Source organism: Saccoglossus kowalevskii, chromosome 21 (genome assembly GCF_978046115.1).
Source record: "Saccoglossus kowalevskii chromosome 21, keSacKowa6.1, whole genome shotgun sequence".
Classification (NCBI taxonomy): Eukaryota; Metazoa; Hemichordata; class Enteropneusta; family Harrimaniidae; genus Saccoglossus; species Saccoglossus kowalevskii.
The window spans coordinates 20903600-20925770 of NC_140661.1; the positions used below are offsets into that span (position 1 = coordinate 20903600).

The following is a 22171-nucleotide window of genomic DNA, read 5'->3' on the forward strand; positions in this document are numbered from 1 at the left end:
GGTATATTAGGTTTGGCCGACTTCAACTGATCTACAGTTCGAACAATAGTCAATTCAGATATCACTACTAAGCACGTTACTTCACATACAACTAAACCTGTCTTTAATAGTGACCTGCCTTCCTGACAACTTTTCGGGAGTCCCAAGGCATAACATGTGAACAACCTTTGTATAAAGAGAACCCGTCTTATGCGACCACCCTTTCAACAAATATTTTACAGATTCACCTTTGTTGAAGGATCAAGATAATAATTAGCATTATGTTTATGAAAATTTTCCTCAACACAAATGCGTTTTTATTGCAACAGTACCATCTTATTATTTTCTGGACAAATGTACAAGTTGGCAATCTATAAGGAAAGTAACTAGCAGCCTGTAAGCTGAGATAGCTCCGCTGTTATAAATGCACATTGCAATTAAAAAACAGAAGATATCATTAGAAAATGAACAATATGTATAGTATTAAAGCAATCAGACTTTTTATAACTTTATCAAAAATATTCATTAAATTGAAGAACAAAATCATCACGAAATGAACAAATCTGAGAGAGGTCTACCTGTATGCCTATGTAGTATATATAGTATCAAAGCAATTAGACTTGCAGTTTTTAACAAGAAGTTGAAAATATCACTTTTTACCAAAAATGACAAAAATATTCATGAAAATTAGAGAATTAAAGATATCATCACGAAATGAACAAATCTGAGAGAGATCCACATGTAGTACTTATATATGTAATATCAAAGCAATTAGACTTGCAGTTTTTAACAGATGTCGAAAATATCACTTTTTACCAAAAATAACAAAAATATTCATGAAAATTAGAGAATTAAAGATATCATCACGAAATGAACAAATCTGAGAGAGGTCCACATGTAGTACTTATATATGTAATATCAAAGCAATCAGACTTGCGGTTTTTAACAAGAAGTCGAAAATATCACTTTTTACCAAAAATGACAAAAATATTCATGAAAATTAGAGAATTAAAGATATTATCACGAAATGAACAAATCTGAGAGAGATCCACATGTAGTACTTATATATGTAATATCAAAGCAATCAGACTAGCGGTTTTTAACAAGTCGAAAATATCACTTTTTACCAAAAATGACAAATATTCATCAAAATTAGAGAATTAAAGATATCATTACAAAATGAACAAATCTGAGAGAGGTCCACCTAAGGTACCTACATACTAAGTATCAAAGCATTCGGGCTAGAAGTCGAAAATAGCATTTTTGACCAAAAATGACTATAAATAAAACAATTGAACATATCCACACGAAATGAACAAATCTGAGAGCGAACCACCCAAAGTACCTTCCTAGAAAGTTTCACAGCTATACAGTTTGTGGTTTTTAAGAAGAAGTCGAAAATGTGAAGTTGGCAACGACGACAACGGACAATCAGTAATACTGTAGAATACTTTATTTTTGCTTGAATTTATTTTCGCTATTTTTGCTGAAGGGATGATTCCGTGAAAATAAAATCCAGCGAATATACTTTTTTCCCTATATTTCACATTAAACTCATCAAAAATCAGTGAAAATAAATTCCATACAAAATTCCCAAAAAGCTTTTTCAGCGAAAATTAATTCCAGCGAAAATAAAGTATTCCACAGTACTATAAGCTCCGCTCGACTTTGCCAACAGCAGAGCTTATTAAACCTGCATATAAAGACCATTTTAATGAAATCCCTGGCATGGCTGCTATACACAGGTTTGACTGTATATGCAAAATACAAGAATTGCCAAAATTATCATACAAAATGAATAAATCACTGCCGCTTACATCCAATGACCGTAGCGTCTGCGCTATACGATGATCCCTGAGCGCCAGATATTGGTTCCCCAAATGATGAATTAAGAGAAGGCCATGGACCAGTTGGTGGATACGGCTCCCTTGTAGTGGGTGCCAGGGTAGAAGGCTCCACACCGCACATCGACTCCTCAATATCACCTTCTAAAACCACGTTGTTAGGACGTGGATTTTCAAATGCTTTCTTCAATGGATAGATATCGTTGAATTCAACACGGGATATACAACCAGAGAAACCCTTTCCTTGACCTTGATCTGGAGGGCAAAAATAAATGGTAAAGTTATTAATCTCCACGACGGCATAGTGGTAAATGGTAAAGTAACTGGTAATCAACTTTCATTCACAAAATAAACTGTTTCATTTTTCAACGATTATTCAAAATTTTGATCAAGAACAAAACGATCAAAAAAGTTATAAAAAAATACTTTTAAAAAAAGGCAAAATGGTGCACCAAAGTTTTGACAGCAAAAATTATAACGCTCAAAGGGTTGAAGCCCCCCCCCCCCCAAAAGTTTCTGGTTAATTTATTTTCTAAAATTGTTTTTGATGAAAGTTGAGAAGTGCACAATTTCAACTTCAACACTGATGACAAGAGACATGAATAATGCATTTTCTCTATCACACACACACACTTACTGTGAAATACTTTATTTTAGCTGGAATTAATTTTTTTTTTTTTGGGTGTTTTATATGGAATTTTTTTTCACTGATTTCTGACGAGTTGAATGTGAAATATAGGAAAAAGGTATACTAGTATTCGCTGGATTTTATTTTAACTGAATCATCCCTCCAGCGAAAATTAATTCCAAGCGAAAATAAAGTATTCTACAGTATTATAGACTACTTTAGACGCCATTTTTTGAACATTTCATGACATCATATTGATCCAAACATTAAAATAACATTGCTAGCTAATTTTCTGACTTGTTTGCTATACATATCCCGAGACTGCTGAGACATGATTAGAACTGGTTAGTTCAAACCATTTGTCTAAATGCACGTATCCTTTTTACAGTCTTGTATTTTTATAGTTTTGTATTTTGTAGTTAGTGCAATTTTATTCAGTTTTCTGTTTGCAATAAAAATATGTGTTTTTTACTCTACTTTTGTTGTGGTGTGCATTTACAAAACAAGCGTTATGACGCTCAGGCATACCAGCAACATTTTAGATCGTGTCATTAAATGCATTTTGCTTGGATAACCATTCTATTTATTATATATAGCAATTTATAGAATGAAATAAAATAACTGAAAGGCAGCCGCATCATAATCTTCTATTTTTATTCAACATGTCTGAGTCTCCCACTATTAGTTTGATCTCTCCTGTTGAGGTTGGATTGACCCAACTTGTTCTAATCGCTTAGCGCCCATCCAGGCACGCATGGCAAGCCTGTCGCACACAGGGCGACTCCTAATTGGTCGTGGTGCGCACACAAAAAGTAATCAGCCAAGATATATGTCAGGAAAATATGGAAGCTATCATGATTTTTAAAGAAAAAAAACTAAAAAACATGGCAGATGTTGCAAGTTATTTGAATTATTCGTCAATTGTCGGAAATTGTCAGTCAGCAATATGAAGAACTTGGCTATACAGCTTAGCTGGTAGTGGCGCTAAAAATTACACTAGTTCACTTACCAAAATTACCAATAAACAGAGTTCCAGGAGAATTTAACTGAATTTCTGTTAAATCATAAAGTTCAGATATTACACCATATGTGTCAACTTGAATCGTTAATTGGCTTCCATCTCGAGTGACTCTCAAATCATGGTGTTGTCCATCGGCGTAATCTTGTTCGTCAATTTTTTCTTTATCTCCACCTCCAAAGTTGAATGTCACAACAATGTTACCTGAATTTTCAAGAAAATATTAAGATGAACTTGAGTATAGAAAGTTTATACAAGTCTTTTCTTTTCATGTGATCCAACAAAATTATTCTGGTTAAAGTACCTCCAGTGTTTCAGAGATACATTAGTAATGAGGGAAGTGCCAACTCTTAGTGAAATTTTATTTGGGAAAGTGACTTTGTCTAGGTTCACAACCACTTACTGCTTCTGGCTAAAAAACACATTTATTTTATGAAAATGAGAGACCGAAAAACTCCACTTTCCAACTTTTCTGAACCAAGTCAAGTATAACTATCATCTTGAATACAACATTGCTGTGAACAAAGACAAAATTGAAACTCACTGTAATAAGTGGATTAAAATCCACCAAATTGTTATGTCTTGAATGCACTTGTATATTAGTCTGTATATGTACGCAGTGTATTCTGCTTACTGTATGTATTATGAATGATTACCAATAAAAACTTATAAATATATAATAAAAAAGTTTATACAAGTACACTGTAACCTTGTAACAAACTCTATTGGGTTATTACAAATGTGCAACGTGTTAATTATGTCGAATTCATTATAACGAGATTACAGCAAGATTAAGCTGAAGAGACAATCATGAGAACTGTGCATTCTACTGTTTTCTAGTTGGTTAAATTTACCGTCACCACACACACTATATGGCTGCAAAGTAATACGCATCATTACAAAGCCAAAAAAGCTACCCATGCTCTAGGCTTTGCGCTGGCCATGCTCTAGGCTTTGCGCTGGCCATGCTCTAGGCTTTGCGCTGGCCATGCTCTAGGCTTTGCGCTGGCCATGCTCTAGGCTTTGCGCTGGCCATGCTCTATGCGCATCTGCGCGTCAATGCAGTCTCGTGTGCATTCAAAAAACATGGCAGATATCATGTCGCATCGAACATTTACATGTGGCCGAAATCATTCGTTTATAATGAAATTGCATTTCATAACAATTCAATAAATTTATTTTTCGTGCGTTATAATAACTACTGAGTAATAATCAACAATTTCAATACTTTGAAAGTAAGTAAGTCATTCACTTGTGAACCGCAGCATGGCCGGTTTGAGTTACCGTACAGTGATCTACTAAGCAATGCATTTGTTTTTGTTTTTGTTTTAAACTTTTGTTAGAATATACTTTCTGTTAAATAAATGCATATTACATTGAATATACTGAGTAATTTTTTTATCGTGAACATTTTTTTTTTGATTGACTAATTTTTCAACATTTCGTGACGCCCATTTTAGTGAGGCCTTTCACTCTTCCCTGATGCCTAAATTAGAGTGACGCCTATATTCTAGAGATTGTACGGTGTATTGTTTATTTTGTGCATGCGTTGTGGGAAAAATGTCCATGGCCATTTAGAGATTGCAATATGTTTATATAAAACCACAAACCGAACACGAGCTTTTGACCTCAATTTTTAAATTGATATATTGTAATATAAACCACGGTTTATATTAAGACTTTTACGGTAGAACATTTTACAAAGGTTTTCTCTGTTGGCTAAATACGTGCAACTTAGCTGGCATTGTTGCTGTTTTACAATCTGGAGTTAACAGTACCGTTAAAATCCCATTATAAACCGCATAAACCCCCGATTTTGGCTTCAGTGTTAAAGAGTTCTCAACAAAAATTGAAAGCATGAAAAGTACCTATTACTAACCGCACCCCCAATTCAACAAGACCGTGACTGACTTTGTTTCAACGAGCTGGTACATTGTTTCTAATCCTATTCATTTGTTTCAACAACGTGCCTAAAAATATTCACACCTATTTATTGTTCAGTCGTGTTAGGATGTCAAACACGCAGTGAAACTGCTTTTGTTCTTGCGACAACTTTTGTCAATACTCCTTATGAATACGTCCGTGTGTCGCAAGTTTTCGACAATGAGCTGTTCTCACCGAAAAGCTGTTAAATTCTTTTTCAATGCTCAGTTTATCTTTCGAAAACAACTAATTTCTTGATTTAAAAAAAAAAGTGATGTCGTTTTCCCATGGAAATCAAAGCCAAAAGATCGCACTACATTATCGGTAAATCTCTTCCGGGTTTTGTTCACCATGAAGTCGGTGATCTGTCATTAACATATTTAAATGAACTAAGGTAATTTGAACACGTGGGCACCATCCAGCATTTTGATTGGTTAATTAGTGATTTGACCTACCCGGTCAAGTAATGTCTCGTATGCATTCAAACTACATGGCGGATGTCGCATCGATCGCTTATATGTGATCGAAATAATTCACATACGGTGAAACTAAGTTGAATTTTACTTGCATTTGATAACAATTCAACGAATTTATTTTTCGTGCATTGTTATAATCACTACTGAGTAATAATCAACAATTTCAACAGTTTGAAAACAAGTTATTCACTTGTGAGCCGAAGCATGGCCGGATTGCGTTACCGTACCCACGGTACCGTACTTTTTTTAGTGCTGTACCATGATCATTTTCTACTAAGCAATGCATTAATGTTTTTATTTGAAACTCCTGTCAGAATATACTTTCCGTTACGAAGAAAATAAAAGAAAAAAGCATATTACATTAAATATACAGAGTATTTTTTTTTCATGTGAACAGTTTATTTGTGACGTGTCGCTTATCACTCTTCCCTGACATCTAAATTGGAGTTACGCTTATATTCAAAAGATTGTACGATGTATTGTTTGTTTTGTGCAAGTGATGTAGGCAAAAAATGACCACGCCCATTTAGTGATTGCAATATGTCCCTAATATATAAACCGCACCCCATACTTGAGCTGTTGATCCCAATTTTTTATTTGATACATTGTAATATAAACCGCAGTTTATAATAGGATTTTAACGGTAAGACCATTAAATTTAATACACATGTTTTGAAACGAACAATACAAGAATCGATGATGAAATGTCATTCATACCTTTATCATTGAGACTGACGTCAAAGTAGTCATCATAATCCCGGCTTTGTACCCGAACTAAGACACCTTGCGGTCTTTCAGTAGAAAATCCAACTCTAATTTCTTCTCTGGTAGAATCCACTGACTCAGATACCAAAAACGTGTAACGTATTCTATCATTGACATTCATCTCAGCTCCAACCTCTGCAATATAAATAAATTATCTTACAAATTCCCACCAATTATTGTGATCACCATAAGAAAGAAAAAAAATTAGTTGGTATGAAAAATACTGCCACAAGCCTGCACTAAAGGTCATTGTTTCTAATTACACGTTAATCGTTTCACCACCAGTTCCCTTTTTATCACAAATTCACAATAGAACAGTCCTCTTCATAGTCCTTCAGAAGATTGGGATAAAAACAGCCAAATTTTAAAGTAAAAACTGAAAGTTGACTCAAATTTTGTCTGTTTGCTGCAAAATTAGGGTTCATTTCCAGAAATATTGAAGAATATAGTGACAAAGTCTGGTGGTGAAAAAGTTAAGGCAAATTTACTTCATTTTAGACAAATTCTCTGATCTGATTTCAGGATTCTGTTAGAAATCTTTTCTCAAACGGTACAAAACTCAAAGACTTCACAGGAAGGAGGTTTTTTTTTTACGGATCATGCAAAAAATATTTACCACCTAAAATCTTTTCTATGTGTCACATTAACTAGCATCCTAATTGAGTTTGGAAAATGTCATTTATTATGTTTGGTTTAAATTCATTTGGGCCATATAGTATCGATTTAATAAAAAATATATTGACGCTAAACCTCAATGGATTTTAGGAAATAAAGTTAGGCACAAAGGCAGTGAAAACAAGTTTTTGCTTCTTATCTTGTGCAACATTTTTAAAACCGCACCTTACATTTTTAGTGCAATTTGCACTACCTACTATACGTGAAGTGTGCCTCATACGATAGAATGAGGTAATGTTTTTCTGTTTAAGAGGAAATTTTTTAATTCAAATTAACCTGCAATGCATGATAATTATTAATAAATGTGAAATGTTGAATAATTTTAACACAAAAAAAAAAAATTATAAATTGTCAGTCGCAATATTTTTAAATTTTCTCTGACAAGAAGAAAAATTTCCTTTGGCCTTAGTATCTTTATATCATTTAGGCATACCTGTAGCACACAATGGTCCGGCAAATGCAGTTTCTGTACAGTTACATTCAAAGCTGGAATACTCCTCGTTACAGGAACCTCCATTATAACATGGATTACTGTCGCAACGTCCTACACATCCAGGGCTCACTCCATAAGTGACAGCAGCTTTGCCAGCCAAATCCATAACTTCGCCGTTCACAACCAACGCTCGCATACACCCAACAAATCCATCGGTGCTGATATCAGTTGAACCTTAAATAATTAAAGACAGAATTCAAAAAGTCAATATATATGCTACTTTTCATGAAAATAAATGATCTATTTCATTTTGAAGCAATCAAGAAACTTTTAAATTTCAGGGGTGATTCAGTGCTCACTCTGGCCTGTTCATTGATCTTGTGTGCAAGCAAACGTAACAAGTCATAGTATGGTAAGCACATGTGATACTAATAGAGCAAATACGGTATTATATACTGATTTAATTTAACTAATTTTAACCATTGACGCACACATCTCGTTCTTGATGTATGTGTTCACAACCCAGAAAAAACAAATATAATAATTCCTGGTCAATTATTTTCCAAAAGATGTATGTGCACATCTATTTTTATTTCTAAAATTGTCATTAAAACTAGTGCTTTAATTTTGATTTTATGAAAATTGTTTTTCATTTTTTTCTAAAATTCAGTGACACACACAGACGCACATCTTTCATTAGAATATTATTTGTTATGTTAAAATTGAAAAAAACAACTTACCAACATAGAGATCTCCTTGAAGGTTGAGAAGATAGTGTCCTTTTTGAGCCTGCACAACAACAGGACTTTCGTTATCAACCTGCAAGACTGCTTCTTTACGATTACGGGAAACTTTAATGAGATGCCACTCATTGTCATTGTACTTATTGTTGTCATTTGTACTTTTCACAATGACGCGTCCGTTGCCAACGTTGTAAGTGAACATAACAACATTAGGTGCTAGAATAATAAAAACAAACAAAAATTTCAGAGACACTCTAGAGGGCAGTATTTTAAAATCAAAATTATCAAGCAATCATGATTCCTGACTCCTGGCATGTAAAATACATTGTTTATTTTACATGAAATTCGAACACGTGCTGCGCGACGACCACCGCGCTTTAACAGAAATAATCAATGACCAAGATAATGGAATGGCAGAAATGTGATGAATTTTCAGCGATTAAATTGCCACAATTACCTACCTTGAATTGGATTCTAAAAAAGAATATACATGTGTGGCAGCATGTGATGTTGAGGTTACAGCAGAAACAAGGTAGACAAACATGCCCCCCTCCCCCTCAAACCTTTCCTTCAATAAATGATACCATTCACAGTACATTTTTTTTTATCAGTATCTAATTGCATTCAATTACAATTGGTGGTCCATATTTCCCACACAGACATATGGTGCATTTTCTCATTTATAAACTACTGTGATATACTTTATATTAGCTGGAATTAATTTTCCCTGAAAAGACTTTTTGGGCGTTTTGTATGGAATTTATTTTCGCTGATTTTTGAAGTTGAATGTAAAATGTAGGAAAAAAGGTATACTCGCTGAATTTCATTTTCACTGAATCATTCCTTCAGCAAAAATAGCGAAAATTAATTCCAAGCGAAAATAAAGCATTTTACAGTACACTTCTTCAAGCTAATACGGCACATTTTTATCAATATCTCCAACAATATATGGGCCAGTAATATCAAAGTTGAACTACTGATTTATATTTCAGGTGTTGTGAAATTACTCAAGGAGAAACGAGAGACGTATATACCTCGCTAGTTTATTATTTTGAGCAAGCTACATATTTCTGTAAAATTATTTTCGCTGAAGGAATGATACAGTGAAAATAAAATGCAGCGAATATACCCTTTTTTTCATATATTTTGCATTCAACTCGTTAGAAATCAGTGAAAATACATCCATACAAAACACCCTAACAGTCTTTTCAGCGAAAATTAATTCCAGCTAAAAAATATTTTACAGTATTTAAAAACATTCACTTCAATCAAAGAACAGATACAAACACGTAAAAGTAATTTTCAAGTCTGCCTGTAAATCAAAAAATATCAGGCCGATCAGAAAAGATGTTGTTTATTGACGACATTAAAAATATACAATATAGCCAAATAAATTAAAAATATACTTACACAAAAGTTCTACTCTGATGTAATCTTGCTGTCCTCTATTGTACAAGAAAACACCGCTGTCGGCAGTGGTTTTAAATTCGAATGACGCAGACCCAGACTGACTGCCAGTGAATAGTGGGAAACGCATATGAGCCTGCTCACTGCGGAAAGTTGCTTCATTTTTCAAGGTTACTAAATAAAAAAAAACATTTCAATTAATTACGTAATAAAGAATCATTTGCATCCTTTAATATAATCTGTAATTTTCTCAAATCTTTTGAATGCAATAATGTTAACAAAATTATGATGCCACATTTGGCTAATTGTTTTGCATTTTTTGGTAATTTCGTACCAAATGAACATAATTTTCAGGTGACAAGACTTGATCGTAATTTCAGGACAATTTTTTTTTCAAGAAAGATGACGTTGGCGTTCAGTTGAGAACAATTGACAAATGTATGTTTGATTCAGAATTGCACAAATTTGAAATACACCGATAATCTAAACCAAAACCACAAAATAATAACCAAAAAAAAAAAAAAAAAAAAATAGAAAAAAAAACTTACGATCACCACGACATGTCAATTTTCCCAAAGTATGATAGCCTTCGGAGCTAGCTCCAAGGGTATCTCCAAATCGCAATTCCTGAACAGGTAGATATTCTTTATCAATGAGCTCGCCCTCATCTTCCCTGTTTGAGTTGTCACGGATATCACAATTACACCATTTATCGGAGCTAGCACAGGTAAGTTCAATTCCACAGGCACACTAGAACGAAAATAAACAAGTTAACGAAAATAAACAAGTCATTGACAAGTCAGTTTCCATTGTGCAATAGTAAAACTGAAATGTAAAGCATTTGTAAATCAGGATATGGCCCTGGAAAAGCATTTGTCATAAATTTTGAATCTGATCTAAAAACAAAACGACACATGTATAGATCGCATCGTGTTTAAGATATATACCAAGGTTAAAGAAATCTTTTTATGTACAACTGAAATCTAGTTCTGGAATATTTATAAGGCAGAATTTTTTATTCATTTTTAACTTAAAATGGGTTGTCATTCAGCCATTTTGAATGTTCATGAGTGAATGTGCCGACAGTGTCAAGGTGCATGCTAGCTAGCAGCTGTATTATCAATTAGCATCAAAACCTCACCTTTCTTGTACCAGGACCAGCTCCACCCCAATAGTGCATATTATCATTGTTACGACTAACCCACCATCCATAAGGTTTATCATCCTCATTTTCAACTGATGAAAAAAATAGAAACTTTATTAGTATTTGATTAGGCATATAATTCATATATACGTATCAATGTAATACATAAATAGTACACACCCACTCTATCTAATGAACGTCAACTTGCCATCTGGAAAAATGGGTGGATTAAACGCATTTTTTATACAAGATTTACTGAAGAAACTGCTTGAAAATACATTAAATGTAAAGTAAAAGTAAAAAACACAATTTAGTTCATAATAACAAAAAGAATTGCAATAGAATATATTTTACTGGGAATCTATGAGGTACCATTCCCTGATCAATAAATACATAAAATGTTGGGATTGTAGATGGATGGGAAATAAACTGGTGAATATAAATTTAAATGAGCCTTCTAAATTAGGCTGGATTTGTAAAAAAAAAAAATTTACAATAACTGAGTTAGGGGGGGGGGGCTTTGTTTTTGAAAGTTACATTGTAGATATATTTTTGTCAAGAGGAAAAGACCTTCTAGTAATCTTAAAATGAAATAAGAGGGAAGGAGAGTATGGTATTACTATTTTTATTGTATCACATTTTAGATTTTTAGTGTTCACTTGGAGTGATGTTTCAGATATGTAAATGACAATGCAACTTTAATACCTGTGATTAGGAAAAAAATAGAAATAAAATTCTGGAGAAAACTAATGCTTTTTATACAGTATGAACACTAAAGTATGAACCTAATAATTCTAATTCAAAATACCACTACAAAAACGACTCTAAAAAGGGCCACCAAATGGCAGTATAACAGTATGCAAATTTTTTCCTGTGCTTGATGCATCTTTCTGAATTCTAGATTTAGGTGTTTTGCAGAATGAAACAAAAACATAGAATGAAAATACAAAGTGCATACAAGACAAGTAAAAATACGACACAGTGACAGTGATTACAAAATGCAACTTACGTGGCGAGTTCAGTAACCTCGAGTTTCTACATTCATATTTAATAGACTGGGAACAGCTTTCAGAGTTGTCAATCATAGCACCAAGCTGTTCCATACTAATTTTGTAATAGTCTATAGTACGCCGATAGGAGCCAGCAGGACCAAAGTTTTTAACTTGGGTACGCTCTTCACTGTCATGGCTAACCTCGACAGTGGCTAACTCTTGAATATCTGCAGGATATAATTTATTTCATCAACAATCGGACAAGCTTTTATTTCTTTTAAATGTCAGTATCACAACTGTTGCAGTAATCATTTCATAATACTGTAAAATACTTTATTTTAGCTGAAATTAATTTTCGCTGAGAAGACTTTAGGTGTTTTGTATGCAATTTATTTTTACTAATTTTTGATGAGTTGAATGTTAAATATAGAAATAAAGGTATATTCGTTGGATTTTATTTACACTGAATCATTCTCTTTCAGTTAAAATAGCGAAAATTAATTCCAAGCGAAAATAAAGTATTTTACAGTATTGTATTTTGATAGAAAAATGCATTTGAGTATTAACATCAGAGAATGTATTGTTCTTTTTTATTCAGATGCAAATGATAGGTTCTTGCAAACCACTGTTACTGCTCCTATGCACACAAAAGGTGTTTACAATATGTTAATATTTATTTTTAGAATACCAGGTGAACAATAAAGTGATTTCATACCTTCCATATCACAGTAAACTTGGAACGGAGCTAATGGACCACTCAAATCTGGATCAATAAAATATGATCCGCTGTTTCTTCCTAGTTGTTTATAAACCTCACAAGAACGTTCATATTGTGCTGCAGAATTAAAACAGAAAATGAAAATTGAAAATTTACTGGTCCTGTATTTAAAATTATAAATGTAAAATGTAAAACCCAGCACTATTTTCCCTGTAGACCAGACCTTGGGTGATTACAAGATGCTGGCCACTAGTGGTGCGTTTACAACCAAAAAAAAAAAATAACTTGTGCTATCATCTATACTTACAAGTATGGCAAGTCGCTCCACCATATCCCGTAGTTGAACAATCACAGATGAAATCCTCCCAATGTTGGTAACATTTACCCCCATGCTCACATGGATCAGGATTACACCTGTACAGAAAGATGACTTATAAGTGGTGCTATAGATGTAAGATATATAAAAGTAACACATTCCCTCAAATAATGTTTTTTCAAGCTTTGTATCGGCAGCATGAATACAGTAATGCATATCTTTACATTCATAATTTCTTTTCTATATTGCCATAAATCAGTTACATATTTCCTAATTAGAGCACATTTATGTTCCATAGTGCTTCACCAAAAAGAAAATTGAACTGACAATTCAACCCCCTTGAAATTAGAACATTTTAAACCAAAGTACTGTAATTGTTTTTGTTTGAAATGCACCTCCAACAGACATCAGTTACTACTGCATAGGCAATAGAAGTAGTACCATCAATACTTTATTGGAAGTACACTGACATGCACCTAGAATCTTTGAATGTCCTTTTATTCAAATGAGTAAAACAGCTGATCAAATCCAAGTTTCTACAAACAATTTGAATATGCAAGGTGTGAATACTGGGTTTTTATAAGTACCCATGATGAGTTGATACCTCACAGACAAAATGAGGAAATGATGAATGACGCAGGTAATCAAGTAAATTGGGATGGTAGACCAGAAAGTTATGAGGTTTCTTGTCAGGGGGTAATTGCATGTTCTGGTTTGAGTATCACCTCCGGTGATAAGAGTAAGATGATGAAAATGTAAAACTGTTTTCGTTTCTGAGCAGGAAGGGGAAAGAAGGAGCGAGTGAGGAAGGGGAAAGAAGGAGAGTAAAAGAGGGAGGAGGGAAAAGAAGGCGAGAGGAAGTGGAAAGAGAGAGAGAGGAAGTGGAAAGAGAGAGAGAGGAAGGGGAAAGAGGGAGAGGAAGGGGAAAGAGAGAGGAAGGGGAAAGAGAGAGAGGAAGGGGAAAGAAAGAGAGGAAAGAGAAAGAAAGAGAGAGGAAGGGGAAAGAAAGAGAGGAAGGGGAAAGAAAGAGAGGAAGGGGAAAGAAGGAGAGAGGAAGGGGAAAGAAGGAGAGAGGAAGGGGAAAGAAGGAGAGAGGAAGGGGAAAGAAGGAGAGAGAAAGGGGAAAGAAGGAGAGAGGAAGGGGAAAGAAGGAGAGAGGAAGGGGAAAGAAGGAGAGAGGAAGGGGAAAGAAGGAGAGAGGAAGGGGAAAGAAGGAGAGAGGAAGAGGACAAGGAAAAGCGGAGGAAGAGGGGCCAAATGGCTTTTTCTTCTGAGCAGGAAAGGGAAGAAGAAAAGAAAGGAAAGAGGAGACAATTTAATGAATTGAGCAGATAGAGAATGAATAATAGGAGTTACAACTAACCTGTCAACAATGGAGCATGTATCAATGTTAATATCCAGCATTAAAATGTTATCAGGATTCTCATGCAAGGCCAATAAATCAATTGAAGTAGGTCCAATGTAAATATCTTTCATGCAGCCACGGAAACCGCTCTCATCCATTACATCACTCGCTGCAATCAAATGATGAAAGAGATGTAGACATATTAGTGTAGGAAGGCGAGATTAAAATGGCATCATTGATCAAACAATGCACTGTTGTATTGATTAGTACCAATAAACTCATCCCAGTGACGTCAACAATGAAAGACTTTTTCAGTTATCTCTGTATTATAATAAATTTGTCTGTCTTTGGTACTTACGTGTTCCACCAATGTAGTATTGTGTTGTCGTCTGTATAGCAATAAGTCTGTCAGTGTTCCATTCTCTGCCGTTTATTTTTATCTGTGCATAGTTGTTACTGATTTCCACTCTGATAGAGTTCCACTGGCCATCGTTCAAATCATTTCCTGAAAGAGCATTATGTTAAATATATACTTCATGCAAAGTTTTTATAAGCAACTTGGACAGGGGAGGAGGAGTTATGAAATTATTAGAAAAGCCTTTTAAATCACTATAACAAATACTATTGGTGCCTGTGACGTTTTTGGGACTACTTTATTGAGTCGTCAGAATACATACTTTTGTAATAGTGCTATAATATGTCACCTGATCACCCAAGTGTATTGTTATGTAAAAAGTAGTGTCGTTGGTGTAACTTAAAATGTCTGAAGAAACAAAATGTCAAACGTGAAAAGCTCTGGGGTTTCTTTGATGTTTTGTGTGTTCCTGAGTCAACACATCACAGCGCTTAAAACATACTATTACAAAATGATCTTTCAGATAAATACATAATGTCATCGTGTACAAATACTCGTGTTTAATTTCGTCAGAACATAGACACTATAAAAGAACTGACGATACATGAACAGTCACTATAATAACAAAAACATTTTCATAGCATCCTTAGAAATAATATTTTTTATCGGTTAATAGCAATATTTATATAAAATGAATAGTAAAAGAGAGAAAGTCAGCATTACAAATCAAGAGAATGCTCATTTCTTAAAATAAAAGAATTGTGAATAAAATCACCTAAGAGCTTAATTAGATTTTTGTCACTACTGCAGATTAGTGATGGTTAATTTTTTTCACTATTATTCAAGGAAAGAAATTGTACACAATAATTCAGTGTCATTAAATTTACATGATTCTTACCTGCTTCTATTTCCACCGGTGTTAAATTTGGCCGGACGACATCTACTCTCAGACTCGCATCATTCAAACCAACTGTGATTGACCCACCACCTTGTAAAGCATTGTGAAACATTAACCCATCGTTGTCATAGGAACGGAAATCAAAAAGCACCCTGTAATTAATTTGATAGTAGTATTAATCAGCTGACAAGTAATGTTATTTCCATTTAATTTTCGTAATATTAAATTTCAGTTTTTAATAATCTAATTAAAATTGGTACTAAAATGTGTGAAATAAATCTGTACGCAATATCCTATTTTGTTTGGTTTGTACAAATAAAATGGGATATTATAAACTTGAGATGTGCATTTAATAGAGCAAATAATTTAGTTTGTACCTTCAGAAGTTCTTTATAGTAGTAATATACAATTTTTTTTTTATTTTTTAAGACCCAGTAGTCATCAAGGTAACCAAACTTAAATTATGGGATTTAATTTTGACTCATTCTAATAAAATGAGTCCCATTAGAGGCCCACTGAATCTACATCCATTCTTAACCATTTTACCACCAGACTTTCGCCCAATTTGTCAGCACTTTTTTTTTTAAATTCTTCAATATTTATGGAAATAACTCTAATTTTGGAGCCCACAGAAAAAATTTGAGTTAATATTCAGTTTTTACTCAAAAAAATGTGGCTATTGTTGTCCCAATCTTCTGAAGTAGGTGCAGACTAACAGGACTATTTTGTGAATTTGTGATGAAAAGAGGGAACTGGTGATGATGAAAAGAGGGAACTGGTGATGATGAAAAGAGGGAACTGGTGATGATGAAAAGAGGGAACTGGTGATGATGAAAAGAGGGAACTGGTGATGATGAAAAGAGGGAACTGGTGATGATGAAAAGAGGGAACTGGTGATGATGAAAAGAGGAAACTGGTGATGATGAAAAGAGGGAACTGGTGATGATGAAAAGAGGGAACTGGTGATGATGAAAAGAGGGAACTGGTGATGATGAAAAGAGGGAACTGGTGATGATGAAAAGAGGGAACTGGTGATGATGAAAAGAGGGAACTGGTGATGATGAAAAGGCTAATATAATGCACTTACGTAAAGTTATTTGAGCTTCTTCCTGGATATCTGATGTATGACTCTGATGTTGGGAATGTAACTGGTACAACAACTTGATCTTGACAAGTGAACTCTACCGTACCATACTTTCTGAACTGAGATGATCCAAGCTCTATTCCACGGAAAACATTAACCCGATTGAAAAAGACGTTTTCCAGGCAACCAATGTAATTTCGTTCCAGAGTCACACCAGGATCATCAAAATCACCAACACCTCCAAAAGTTACCTGAAATAAGAACATGATTGTTTAATATGATAATTACCTTATTAATATAAATATGCAAAGAAAATGCATGCAAACCTATCAATAGAAGTGGATATGTCAAGACATTAATCTGTATTCATAAAGGTCACACATCCTGGTACTTAACATGACCTCCCATAAAGGTCACACATCCTGGGTACTTTAATTCATGACCTCCTATGAATAAAGTTTATAGCATTTGTAACAATTACATGATCTCAAAGAACTGACGTAATCATAAAACAAATTGAATGTACAACAAGCGAAGCAAATCAAATGACAATGTGTGCAGACAAAGACATTTTCAACTATAACTATTAATTCTCCAATTGCTTTTTGTGCAACATTTCTTTTTTTTGACAAAAATGGATATACGGTAATGTTTAACTGGCTAACTCTTAACTCGTGGTTTAACTCGTGGTTTAACTCGTGATCAAAATTCTTGACAAAATAGAGAACTCACAATTATTTTGTGAAAGGTGAGGGGGGGGGGATCTGGCATTCAAAAGGTATATTATAGGAGACATTTTTGCAAATTTTATGAAGTGCAGAATTGCAAATATAGTAGTAGAATTCCTAGACTTTTACAAAATGTTGTCCCGGCGAACAAATTACTCTTATTCAAAAAAAAAAAAATTAGCGAACATGAAAATTTAACATTACATTACATTACAGTACATCCCAACCTGTGACTTTGGACATCAGTGACATACCTATGGTATTTACATACCTGTCTATCAAGATCTAGTCTTTCAAAATCTCCCTCTGTAACACCACGTACAATTTGTCTATCAACGGTGAGCGTCATTTCTCGTTTATTTCTAATAAATTGCACATTGTGCCAGTGGTTATCATCTAGTAAACTTCCCGCTGATATCTCTGTTGCACCATCAATATTGGCACTGCTTCCTGTTCATGTCAAATAAAACTGGTATTAAATATTTTGAAGTTGCAAACTTATCACAATAATGTTAATATGACCGATGTATCGGCAGTAAGAAAACAGTAATATGTCGTTTTTCTATCCGTGGACGATTCAGAAGAAAATGAATTATGGAAGCAATGATTCCTCAAAGGTGGTATAGAGTAGCAACGCTGATACAGCAATCGAGTGCTAGCGATGCTGACACAGCAATCGAGTGCTAGCGATGCTGACACAGCAATCGAGTGCTAGCGATGCTGACACAGCAATCGAGTGCTAGCGATGCTGACACAGCAATCGAGTGCTAGCGATGCTGACACAGCAATCGAGTGCTAGCGATGCTGACACAGCAATCGAGTGCTAGTGACGCTGATATAGCAATCGATTGCTCGCGACGCTGACACAGCAATCGAGTGATAGTGACGCTGATGCAGCAATCGAGTGATAGTGACGCTGATACAGCAATCGAGTGATAGTGACGCTGATACAGCAATCGAGTGATAGTGACACTGATACAGCAATCGAGTGATAGTGATGCTGATACAGCAATCGAGTGATAGTGATGCTGATACAGCAATCGAGTGATAGTGATGCTGATACAGCAATCGAGTGATAGTTACGCTGATACAGCAATCGAGTGATAGTGACGCTGATACAGCAATCGAGTGATAGTGACGCTGATACAGCAATCGAGTGATAGTGACGCTGATACAGCAATCGAGTGATAGTGACGCTGATACAGCAATCGAGTGATAGTGACGCTGATACAGCAATCGAGTGATAGTGACGCTGATACAGCAATCGAGTGATAGTGACGCTGATACAGCAATCGAGTGATAGTGAACAAGAATACTCACCTAAGTTCAAATGTACAACCAGACTTCCTTCTATCAATTCCATAACAATATAATCAGTTTGTGTACCAGAGGATGCCATGACAACACCATTTGGACGATTCGTTTTCATTCTAAACGTGACGTTGTTATTATCTAGTGCTAAATGCTTATCCCGTTGACTTACATCGTAGATTGCATAGTTACTACCATCAAAAGTAGCTGTGTAGGCATCTATGAAAGAGAGAGATGGCGATTAAAACCTTTTTACCACATAAAGCAATATAGAAAGGATTTTAATAAATTGGCAAATAAAAAGGTTCATTTTTCTTCAATCTTTTTGAAAAATAAAGCTAATTGGGATGTTATCGGCAAATCGAATTAGACATAAAAGAAATTACAGAAAATATGCAGAACGTTTGACTGTACCATTTTTCGGGTGACTAGAATTATGACATTAAAATGTTAACCCAGTCAGAAGCAATGTCTGAAGCAGACAGTCAACAAATAATGAAAATATTCAAGAATTGAATAAATTTGCACATAAAGGTTACTTTGAGGTTATTACAAGAACATCGCAAAGTATGCATGAAGCGAGTACATGATACATGGACGTTCCTGTACTGCCCGAGTGCATACTTTCTGGTATTCTCATGATGACATTATTATACAACTTTTCCCTGAGTGTAATAATAATTTAATGAGAGATAACCGCCCAAAATAGCAGCGAGGAACATTTCGTGTTTTGCGTACATTTGCAAAGGAAAGTATGACGTATACGTGTAGCATAATTTCCTTATACGGAAGACAAAATCATTCAAACACTTTCAAACACTATAGTACAGCGTCTTGGTGACAAGTAAAAACAGTTCTGATAACATTCAGAGTCTTTTTTTTTTTTTAACTGAATAAAAAACGTTGCACAGCAATACATCTATTTGGTTGAAAACTAATAATGAAATCAGAGAAGTAAACAAGTAGCCTGTCTGCTGAGATAGCTCCGCTGTTAGCAATGCACATTTCAATTAAAGAACTGGAGATATCATTAGAAAATGAACAATATGTTTAAAAGCAATCATGGACATGGACGACGACAGACAATCAGTCATGATAAGCTCCGCTCGACAAAGTTGACAGCGTTGCTAAAAGAAATTGTTCATTGGGGGGAGGGGATTTCCTGGAAATGTAAGAAGTGAGTAGTGAGTAAATTAGAATGCATCAATCACAATATACACAAAAAATCATGGAAAGAATTATCAACAAAGACTGAATGATCTGTTGCTATGACAACATAATTACATTGTATAAGCACTTCTCCAGAGCGATGGAACTCACGGGAATCAGACCGACAATACTAATGAATATGGCCTTTTTTTTTCTATTAATGTAATAACATTTAAAGTTCTTTACATTAACAGTTTAATAATTAATTTTTCGATAAACTTCAAAAAAAAGAATGTGCTTCTCGTCACAGGAAAAATTGAAAGATGATGTGGTTTAAATTTTTTTTCCAGTAGAACAGGATACATGTTTTTTAATGTAGATTGATTTAGATCGACAAAACCTCAAAATAAGAAGACATTCTCCCCATTCTACCATATGTAGCACCGGCACATGAAATAACAAATAATGACCAAGGGGTTTCTGACACGACAAGGAGAAGTAAAACTTTTCTTTTGTTGGTCTAATTGAATTAATACATCATTAAAATCAAAATACCAAACCCAATAGTGGGTATGCATCAACGTCACGTTGCCATAGAAATTTTTTTCATTTGGCTATCTTGGAAAATGAGCTTTTTGTGTCTTTTGTAAAGTAAACATTAGTAGCTCAAGAATGACTGTGCTCAGTGTCGTTACACACATACAGTCAATTCACATTCATAGTGTTACTGTTTAGGTCGAGTCAAACTTGACAAAGTGCTGCACAGTGACATTACATCATGTAATGTAAAATACTTTATATTTTTGCTTCGAATCAATTTTTGCTATTTTTGCTGAAGGAATGATTCAGTGAAAATAAAAACAAGCGAATATACATTTTTTCCTATATTGTACATACAACTAGTCAAAAATCAGTATAAAATAAATTCCATGCAAAACACCCAAAAAGTCTTTTCAGCGAAAAATTAATGCCAGCTAAAATAGAGGGTTTTACAGTAAGCATTTTCAACTAAGCGGTATTATTAACTCAGAATGAAAAAAAATATTTTGACTTATTCTAGATAACTAGCAAAGTAGCCACATTTGCTGAACTTTATGAACACAATCCAACTTTTGTTTCCTTACACATAAAATTTGTTTCATCTAATAACAAAAATTATAGAAGATAAATAAAAAAAAATTCGTAAGATGTGACATCTATATTTTGGTGGGGAAAATTTGAGTGTTCAAGGAAACACTGCGCCGGAAGAAACCATCCCATTTTTTTTTTTTTAAATTTGTGTAAAAAAATTTAAAATTGAAAGAGTTCATATTTCAAATATTTACCATGTAGACATCCATAGATTTCCACTCTCATTGACATTTGTTTATTATATCCCCTTGGATTAAATCTAATATATCGAGCAATGATAGAAGTCAATTCATTCTTCACAGTTGTCCTTGCATCCGTATTTCCATCAAAAGTCTGAAAATAAACATGCATTTAATCATATATTATGAATATTAGCTACATTGTAAATAATTGAAGGCATGCATTTTACTGTTTTAAGGTAGAAGCCTACTAATTTTTGAGAAAATTGATCATAAATCTCATGACAATGTTCATTGGTTTATTTTGTGAAATCGTGAGGCTATTGTCCCATGACACTATGAAATAGCATTCTTTTTTGTGTTATAGTGAAATATTGAGAAATTTATCCTATTATTTTTCAAAAATCTCTATTTTTAGATCAATTCAACAATTCTGTTAGACTGTTAGACTGTAAATCTAAAAATTTTGGGGTTCTACAAAAGACTTTTTGAATGCCATAAAAATCAACCAATAGTGACAATTCATAAGCACGAAAATTAAACGCAGTGTTCTCCCCAGGCCTCTGAAGCGACACGGTACCGTGACGCTTGGACACTCGGCCGTGATGCTTGCCCTTTGTCCGTGACGCTTGGTCACTGGCCCGTGATGCTTATTGCTTTGTTTACAAGTGTCAGTCTCGTCTTGCACGAATTTAAAACAATAACATGTATTGATCGAAAGGTAATCCCGCTTTTGTTAGCCATACAAAGACAGTGATAAAAACGGAAGTCTGCAATAAGTTGCGAAGTCTTTCAAGGATGCAGAGCCGGGGTGCAGAGCCTCCAAATCCAAACAAAAATACTAGAGTAGCAATAATTTGCCCATTGCACGCAACGGCAACAATGTGACAAAACAAGTCACGGCGTACGTCGGGAAGATCAACCCCGATT

The 22171-nt window shown here is 34.4% G+C and overlaps 1 protein-coding gene across 1 annotated transcript in view; it reads right to left on the reverse strand.

The window, feature by feature from the left end:
- LOC100370105 (contactin-associated protein-like 2) overlaps window positions 1-22171 on the reverse strand; it is a 47899-nt gene that overhangs the window by 2964 nt on the left and 22764 nt on the right. The window contains exons 4-21 of the mRNA XM_085495176.1: window positions 21257-21395; window positions 18792-19001; window positions 17743-17921; window positions 16747-16994; window positions 15660-15811; window positions 14765-14911; window positions 14425-14575; window positions 13053-13159; window positions 12743-12862; window positions 12045-12254; window positions 11033-11127; window positions 10440-10641; window positions 9895-10065; window positions 8482-8700; window positions 7742-7975; window positions 6586-6768; window positions 3461-3673; window positions 1797-2078 (exon numbers count right to left, since the gene is read on the reverse strand). Coding sequence (XP_085351302.1) covers window positions 1797-2078; window positions 3461-3673; window positions 6586-6768; window positions 7742-7975; window positions 8482-8700; window positions 9895-10065; window positions 10440-10641; window positions 11033-11127; window positions 12045-12254; window positions 12743-12862; window positions 13053-13159; window positions 14425-14575; window positions 14765-14911; window positions 15660-15811; window positions 16747-16994; window positions 17743-17921; window positions 18792-19001; window positions 21257-21395 — 3262 coding nt within the window. The remainder of the gene's footprint in view (window positions 1-1796; window positions 2079-3460; window positions 3674-6585; window positions 6769-7741; window positions 7976-8481; window positions 8701-9894; window positions 10066-10439; window positions 10642-11032; window positions 11128-12044; window positions 12255-12742; window positions 12863-13052; window positions 13160-14424; window positions 14576-14764; window positions 14912-15659; window positions 15812-16746; window positions 16995-17742; window positions 17922-18791; window positions 19002-21256; window positions 21396-22171) is intronic.